The following is an 8,537-nucleotide window of genomic DNA, read 5'->3' as shown; positions in this document are numbered from 1 at the left end:
TGGGAAGGCAGTCCGTTGGAGTGGGACGCAGGCATCCAGTCACAGTGCATAGTGCGTCATTGATGGCGGTGCATCATTATGTCAAACCCTTACCAAATCAATCAACAAAATTAAGTTTTCCAGACATAGGGTATAAAATTGCTGAAAAATTTGTTGAAATATAATGGAACAACCCTGTAGGCTAATAATTTACCTAGATAATTCAATAATATCTGATTTTCAAGCAAAGAGTTCTTTGTGTCATTGAACTTAAATGTTGCTAGGAGAACTTTTTTCATTGTTTGAAGCTGCAGTTCTTCTGTAGAACCTACCTTAAACTCCTTCTTTAATCTAAAATTACTCTATGTTGATTAGCCAAACTTTACTTCAGGGCTGTTTCCTTCTGGTACCTCACCACATTTAGGTTTACTTTATTCTGACAACAAGCTCCTGAAGAGTGTCAGGCAAAAAGAACTTTAGCTTCGAGCCGTACAAAACCTACTTGCAATAGTCAAAGTTTCATATTTTTAATGATTATGGATCAGACTGATCAGTAAATAGTTTTTTGCCATTCTATTTAATGTTTGGCTATGGCTATATTTACACTATATAGTGTAATAATAGCCTCAATAGCATTGCCAGATAAGGAATTCTGCCCTAATTTGAGAAAAGTTTAAAGCTGTTGAAAACAAAAACTTGTATGTTGGAAATTTTTTTTAGTCCTGGGCAAAGATCAAAACCCTAACGTTATTCCTAACTCTAGCCCTTGCCTTAACCCTTCCTAACTTTAATCCTAACTCTAGCAACACCTGATTGTAAGAATGGCAACAAGTGTGTAAAAATAGCCACTTTGTTAATGTTTTGTTTTATATACTTATGAATTTGGCTTTGTCTGCTTTTAATATAATAATACTGTATGAGATGTTGTAAAGCAGGGTGCTTGTTGATCTTTGAATTCTTTTATCTCTTATGATTATCTGTTTATCACTATAGCTTATTAATTATTATATTATATATAATATAATATTTACTTTGCATTTTTCAGCTGTATAAAAAATGAGTGCTGATAGTAGTGACAAAGAACAAGACCATTTGTTAAAAACTGAAGTTATTGGAAATAGAGAGGACTTAATATCCTCTATATCTCGATTTTATGATAATGAAGAATTAAGCGATATTGTTTTAAAATTGGGTTCTCAACGCTTCCAAACTCACAAATTTGTACTTTTGCTAATGAGCGATGTTTTTCAAACTATGTGTTCCCAACGATGGGATGGAACACAAGTGAATGAAATTGAACTAAATGAATGTGAGCAGTGTGCGCCTGTCTTTTCAAACTTTTTATACTTTCTTTATCATGGTCAAGTGAAGGTTACCACGACAACAGCATTGCCTTTGTTGATGTTAGCAGATAAATATAATGTTCAACCACTCAAGTCCTGCTGCGAAGAGTATGTGCGAAAACAAGTACAAGGAGGAAACATAGCAGGGGCAATTAGATGGCTGCCATATTTGCAGTTATGTGAACAGCGTGATTTGGAAGAAGCTTGTATTGAGGTTATTGTTGTTGAAATGGAATCTGTCCTAGGTAGTAATGACTTTTTGTTGCTGAACCTTGACCTTTTAAAGCTTTTGTTAGCACGGAATGATCTTGTTGTTCCATATGAGTATGTTCTTTACATGGGTGTTGTGAAATGGATTGAGGAAATGGAAAAAGAAGATTCTTCTCAGAATTTCACTGGAGTTCTTATTCCTTTAATTCGGTTTTCCATGATGCTACCCGAACATCTTTTGAACATAGAAAAATCTTCATTTTACCAGACGCATTGTGCTGTGATGTGTCCTTTTTTGTCGCTTGCTCATAGATTTAGGTCTTTAGCAATGGAAGTCACAGCTGAAGCTTTTACAGAAAGTATATACAGACCAAGAAACTACACCAGCCCTATATGGTGTCAGCTTATAAACTTAGATGCTGACAACACTTCATTTTATAATAAGACTTTCAACTTCCGTACAACATGTGACTTATTGTCAACAGCAAATTCATCACAGGAGTCAACTTGGCAAGTCAATATTGTCAGAGGCGATAAGCAAGAAGGTACCTCTGCTAATAGTCGACAATCTTCACAAGAAAGTGGTTTATGGCATGCACGGGCACCTGTAGTTTTTCCAAGTAGTTCTAGTGTTAGTGGCACCCTTCCATTGCAGGTAAATGTCAAACCTGTAAAGCCTGTTCGTCCTTCAATTGTGGTTGACATTTCAATGTTTTTAGTTCGGAAAGATACAATTTGCAAGGCTTTAGACACTACAACATTAGTTCCAACTGACTGCTACCAAGAGGGGAATAATTCTCATTCTAAAACTCCAAGGATGCCTAACTATCGATTCCAGTCTGCTCGTGAAAAAATTTTTCAGCCTTCTCCCATGCATTTTTCTTTTCCTTCTCCTCAAGTGATAAAAGAAGCTGAGGCAACTCTTAAGTACAAGTTTTCTCGTGATGAACTAGATAGTCCTCCTGAGGTTCCTTGTGTTACATTTGGTCCAAACTTTGGCCACCCACCTCGTCCAATTCATAGCATTAAACTTGCTATCATCACCAAGCCCAGACTTAAATCTTCTGTTGATATTGGATCTTTGAGCATACTGTCTGAAGATTCTGCTTCATCGTCTCATGAAGAGTCTCTTCCTATATTGGGATAGTTTGATAGGCAGTAGGCTATACAACTTTACTAGTTCACAAAGGCTGCAGTTTTTCTTAGTGGCTGGCTTTTGTGAGAGTACTTTCTGAATAAAAGTGTTTTATTACGTGCCGTAGGTCAAATGTGTTCTGTTAATACTTGGTGCATTTCTTCATGACTTGTTAGCACATGCCACATACCCAATACCATCATGTTTTATTTCAATGCCACCTCATGATGTCAAATCCACATTACCTATCTTATACATTTACACTTGTTTTTCCCTAAATGCATAGATTTACTCTTGTGTCAATGGGTCATTATGATGGATAAATTACAAACTGAGTCAAGAATTTGACACCCATCTTCAAAAGCGATTATTCCTCATGCACATACATGATCATATCACAAATAAAAAGAATTTATCATGTGTGGACTGTGGAGTGCATCATCAATATGTACTTTGTTGGAACGGAACAATTTTCCTTTGTTTGCTTGTCGTAGTCGCTTCCAGGGTATTTCATAGTTTGTGTTGTTTTTTTTTTGCAATTACCTTTTTGTTTTGACGCAAGTATTGCTGTCTAAAAGTCACACTTTGACGTTTCTGGTCAACGTTTGGTACTAAATAGTAAATTATATACACTCAAATAATTGCAGCCTTTGTTATTTTATCTACGGGTTGTGAGGAAAAAAGTTTTCAAACCAACCGAAACATTGTATATATATTATATATCACATGATATAAATATTACTCTCAGTGATTTGTGGCTAAAACTATTTTCTTTGTTTTATCAACTCGCATCTACTGCATAATTTATGAACTCGCACCTACTGCATAATTTTTTGCCTTGGTTTTCTCCTACATTGATAATTTTGGAGAATTGAACCATCTGTTTAAAGTGTAAAAAGAATTGCTGACTCCTATACTGGATTATAGAATATCCGACAATTGCATTCTGTACTAGTGTTTGCTCGCAGTTTCACGTAAGCGTTGTCACTCATAACCTGCCTTCTATTGTGTTTTGCATTTTTCATCGCGTGCATTGATTTCTAATTATTTGAACGAATGCAGCAATTCTAGAATGCGGATTGCAGAATTTCGTCAGTACTTTCTTGGCCTGTTCATCTTGCCAGCTTCAACAATACCAGGACCAACATTCCAACAATATTTCAGTTTGAACTGACAATTTACATTGGAAATGCTAGACGCAAAACGAATTTATTCTCACACGAGTCAGGAAAATTTTTCACACGTATCTGGAAGTATGAAATTATTCAAAAGCACATAAATATGACAATCCGTTTTGTAATTTTCACACTTATAATGGAAATACGAAATCGCTTAAAAGCACATAAATATGACAACCCGTCTTGTTTCCGCATTATTATAGGAATAATTGATTGCATTGTGTGTGCTATTGAATGGAAGGCCGAAAAGGTCCTGTGCTGTTGCCTGCTAATCAAAATGAGTTTTGATCGTGTTTTAAAACACCCTTCTACACGCGAACAACATTGTGACAAAGCTACATGTCTATTGCCATATCATGTGATTGTCAAATTAAGTAACCTACATCTCTCTGACCCGCTAAATAGTGGAAACATGTTCAACTTTACGTATTGAAATCATACTTCCATACACATGTCTCTGGTTTTGTTAAAACTGATAAGGATGGCCTTGAGCTAAGTAATAACAGCATCTATGGTACTTGCTCATTGTTATCACAGCTACTTCATGTGCACAAAGCTTTCTGATTATTCTTGAAAGCAAACATTTTTTTGATTAGTCTCGAGCGTTTTTTTATCATAAAGAAATTGACTGCCGAATAGTCGCAATAGGAAAGTTCGACATGTTTATTTGTGTAAGGAATCTAATATTGTATTTTTTATTTCCTAACAACGTAGATGAGTTGCAATATGTGTTAAACTTGAATAAACTTAATTCTGTTATCGACAATGCAAAGATTCCCTCACCTTGTCAGAGCATTGACAAGGCCTATCCAGTTAAAACCCCCACCTAGTAGTTTTAGTGGCCTGTTGCGTACCTCAATTGAAACAAACTGTTTTTGCGGTGAGCGCAATATTTCTACTTCCGCCACTGCTTGGGCAAGGTTATTGGTTGCCAAAAGCGTAGCCGTAAAAAACTCCTGGTGGACAGTACCTTTTCCTTCTAAAACAAGACACTTCCGATCACTTCTATTCAATGAACAATTGCAAGTGCCAACGATATGTCATTCTAATTGGATCACAACGTCTGGTCAAGATGTGAGTAATTTATTATTATTAGCTGAGAGAGATGTTTTAAACGTTTTACCCTAATAGCTCCTCGTTACTCTTGATTTTCTTCACTTGTGAATATGTAAATACCAAGATAGGATAAAACTCACTGCTATTTTATGTTGTTTTTGGTGTCAGTATGTATGTAGTGTGGATATGAGCACATAACCCATAGTTACCTGTTGAATCCACACGCTCTATCGCTAGGCCGTGCTGAGTTATTTATATATTATTTCTACCTACATTTGCTATTTCAGGGTGACGACTTGTGGATGTTATCTAGAATTGACGAAAAGCACCAAAGACAGGGTGGACTTTTCAAAAAGAAGAAAAAGCCGTCCAAGATGGATGGGAAGGCCCAAATAAGAGGGGTCGTTTTAAGGGTACGGTTGTTTCCAGCGACTCCCTTTACGCAGTAGGGAACCCATTGTATTAACCTATAACTGATTGTTTGAAGTACTTTCCTCAGTTTATGAAACCTTTTCTGCTTAATCTTGACAAAACTTAAGAGTGTCCTGAAAATGTACAGTAGGCTGAGTTGGTAATGGCCAAGGGTTTCTTCAAAAACAGACTTTTAATTATTTAAAATATTTTTGCAATACAAAATCTCTTTGGAAACCAAGTGCTGGTGGCTTCGCATGCTTGTAGAGTAGACCAAATGTATATGCTTTAATTTAAACCACTGCTGCGAATCCGGTTATGAAGAGTAGTGGTTAAAACTGTACGTACAGTCGTACATGCCTTTTACTCAAGGAGTTTTTCGTGCCAACTTTTAGTTTTCATTGTTATTCACACAAATATATTGTTTATTTTTTTTTTTAGACTTTGATACGAAAACCTAGGAAACCAAACAGTGCAAATCGTCGTTGCTGTGAAGTGCGGCTTGATAATGGAAAGACAGTCATAGCTCGTATACCCGGCGAAGGCCATAATCTTCAGGTAGACTTTGATGAAAAATAGGCAACATCGATGATGCTTGTTATTTTGTTCTTTATACAAGATTGACTCCTGTGTGCATCTGCGTTATGCAGAGCTGAAGGGTTGGTGCCTAAATTTTGTCTCCGATTTAAAGTATCTTTGTCTGTAAAATTTAGATTGGTTTGTTTCCATCAGTATCAACTTTTAAACTTGCAAAGCCTTCAGTAGCTTAGAGATGTTGCATTCGTTTTTTATTGAAATGTCGCTTTTCTAGCTGGATCAATCCAAAATTTATGATTGTCCAGTAGTTATAAGAAAAGGTTTGTTTTTAGGAGCACAACGTCGTGCTGCTTCACCTGAAGAAAAGCCAAGATCTCATCGGAGTTCATTTTCGTGTGATCCGTGGAAAATATGATTGCGCTCACGTGGTCAAGCGTACACAATAAAGGTTGATGCCAATAACCTCTGATGTGAAATTGATGAAAGTCGCCGAAAACGTTGGCTTCTGGACCGTCGGCGGAATCTTCCACAACGACAAATGTCTCGAGAAGTTGAATTGTTTATAGGCTGATATTCGAACGAAAGTCACTGAGTCAGTGCTGTTTCTTCTGATGACGCCACATGGATGCTGGTTTTTCAGCGCAACGTTCTTTAAATTTACGGTCATGATCGTGATTAAACTTGTTTGATAGTGTTGTGACCTCTATATATATTTTTTTTGAAAAATGCATACATGTGCTGCAGTCTTGTGGTTGAAATTTGATTGGATTTGTGCGCAAAATGGCGTTGTAAAGCTTTAATTTCACTGGCAGAATAGTAGGCCACCACATCGAGCTAAAATTAGGTTAAATGAGGTTTTGTTACCAATTCATGATGTTTGAATTGTGATATTTTTTATATCTTGTGACCTTATAAACTACGGTAATTGTAGCCCAATGGGATGCAGAGAATTTTGTTGAATTTTTAATATGGCGTTTCGTCTACCAAACTATTTGATTTTTGTAACAATTTTACAAGTTAAATTTCCTCTTTGTCCAAATTTTAGATGAATTCAATATTTTAAATCAAGCTTGCAAGCTTTAGACGCATGGGATTGTGATATTAATTTAATTCGAGTGATTCGCTGCTACCTTTTTTTAAACCATGTTGCGTCACATAAAACATTGCTTTCATTTCCACGTTCAAAATTGAAATCAAGCTAAACCGACTAAAAAATTCGCTTTCAGAGTAACAAATCAAGCACTACATCAACTATTAATTACCAAACACTTGCAAATTAGATGATAGTTAAATGAGGATATGTTTGCGCGAGGCAGTGTTGTGACTGCGCAAGATGCGGTGCTGATAGACGTACTTTGCAAATGAAACCTGTTCCGCTTGTATGAAACTAAGAGTAAGAAATATTATTTATGGTGTGACGCTGTGCTTTATGCCGAAGAAGCTTTGCATTTAAATACATTCATTGTTCGGTGGTTACGCTCAAGTTCTTTGTAAAAACAGGTTCGATGTCCCTTGCATAGGCTTAAAACATAAATTATCCTCATCTTTATCAGATTGTGCTCTGCTGGTCTAAATACCGCCAACTCAATCAGTGATTTGACGACCACACATTTGTGTTGGAGAGAAGGCAGTGCTATTCTTATAGCATGCAAGAGCTTTATTTACAAGCAAGCATGTGGTGTCCATAAACGCAAAAGTGGCTTCAGAATCTCAAATCAACCTCATTTTCAGCAAAACGTAAACTTTCGATTGTAAAAACAATGAAAGATTTACGTTAGTTCAGTGGCTTAGCTAGGGGGGGCGGACCGCCCCGGGCGGCAAGTCTGGGGGCGGCACTTTCAGACCACGATTTTTGATCTTGATTATAATCTGATCATAAAAAAACGCATTTCATTTTCACATGCTTTTTCTTGAAGGGGCGGCAAAATCTGAATCCGCCCTGGGCGGCACATTCCCTAGCTACGCCACTGCGTTAGTTTACATCTAACTTTCTTCTTGACTTGCGTGACGGCAGCTGGAAATATCAAAATATATTCCAAAACCTGTTTTAGTTGCCTACTGTTCCAGACGGTTGTTCGCCTGGTCAAACGTCATGTAGAAACCGTTCGGGTCTACTGAATATTACGTCATGGAAATTCCTAAAACATGAGCCAAAATTGCACCATCGTCTGTAAGACCTGTGTCAAACCTGTTGAAACCGGTTTAAACATGAAATGTTGCGTCGCGCTACTGCTGGCGTGCCTTTGAGTCATCACAAATTTTTCTGATTCATTCTCGAAGTTGTTTGTTGGAAGTCGGTCGCACATTTAACTGGTTTATTTGGTGCTTGCTAGCTGGACAAATTCTCCGTCTTTTATCCAAGTAATCTGTATCGTAGTGACAGTTTTAGAGGTGTATCGCGTTGCACCCCATTTCGATAGCCGCGGGCTAATTTTACAGAAATACACTGTTTGAAAAGAAGTTCAAGTGTGTGTTTCTTCGGTCATTATATACAGACGAACGGATTCGGGAACTTTATGTTAAAATTTTCCCACGAAGAGATTATGGTTTACCGCTGTGACCACCTACATTCTAGCCTAAATCGACAGATTTTGTTCTTGATTGGTTTTTAATTTCAGTATTCCAAAAGCCAGCAAATGTTTCGAGTTTGCAGCTCTGACGACGTCACAACTATCAAACAGGAGAGGT

At 37.1% G+C, this 8,537-nt stretch overlaps 2 protein-coding genes across 2 annotated transcripts; both read left to right on the top strand.

Moving 5' to 3' along the window:
* Window positions 1-1,034: 1,034 nt before the first annotated feature.
* On the top strand, window positions 1,035-3,129 carry LOC145764789 (uncharacterized). Its single transcript, XM_082576466.1, has one exon. It carries the CDS (start codon window positions 1,036-1,038, stop codon window positions 2,677-2,679), a length of 1,644 nt encoding a protein of 547 aa, XP_082432592.1. The 5' UTR covers window position 1,035; the 3' UTR covers window positions 2,680-3,129.
* A 37-nt stretch (window positions 3,130-3,166) lies between these two features.
* Window positions 3,167-7,561, top strand: LOC145764790 (small ribosomal subunit protein uS12m-like). Its single transcript, XM_082576467.1, has 4 exons — window positions 3,167-4,919; window positions 5,189-5,314; window positions 5,754-5,870; window positions 6,182-7,561. Exons 1-4 carry the CDS (start codon window positions 4,611-4,613, stop codon window positions 6,293-6,295), a joined length of 666 nt encoding a protein of 221 aa, XP_082432593.1. The 5' UTR covers window positions 3,167-4,610; the 3' UTR covers window positions 6,296-7,561.
* Window positions 7,562-8,537: the final 976 nt, after the last annotated feature.

The sequence above is a fragment of the Aplidium turbinatum genome, chromosome 2 (genome assembly GCF_918807975.1).
Source record: "Aplidium turbinatum chromosome 2, kaAplTurb1.1, whole genome shotgun sequence".
NCBI lineage: Eukaryota > Metazoa > Chordata > Ascidiacea > Aplousobranchia > Polyclinidae > Aplidium > Aplidium turbinatum.
The sequence above is the reverse complement of the archived record's forward strand: the minus strand, read 5'-3'. Positions and strand labels throughout refer to the sequence as shown.

What these genes read in the sequence shown, in the direction of transcription:
- LOC145764789 (XM_082576466.1), top strand. Translation starts at nt 1,036, where the DNA reads ATGAGTGCTGATAGTAGTGACAAAGAACAAGACCATTTGTTAAAAACT.
- LOC145764790 (XM_082576467.1), top strand. Translation starts at nt 4,611, where the DNA reads ATGCAAAGATTCCCTCACCTTGTCAGAGCATTGACAAGGCCTATCCAG. An exon ending in TAAGAGGGGTCGTTTTAAGG is followed by an intron (nt 5,315 to 5,753) that starts GTACGGTTGTTT and finishes TTTTTTTTTTAG; the next exon opens with ACTTTGATACGAAAACCTAG. An exon ending in GCGAAGGCCATAATCTTCAG is followed by an intron (nt 5,871 to 6,181) that starts GTAGACTTTGAT and finishes GTTTGTTTTTAG; the next exon opens with GAGCACAACGTCGTGCTGCT.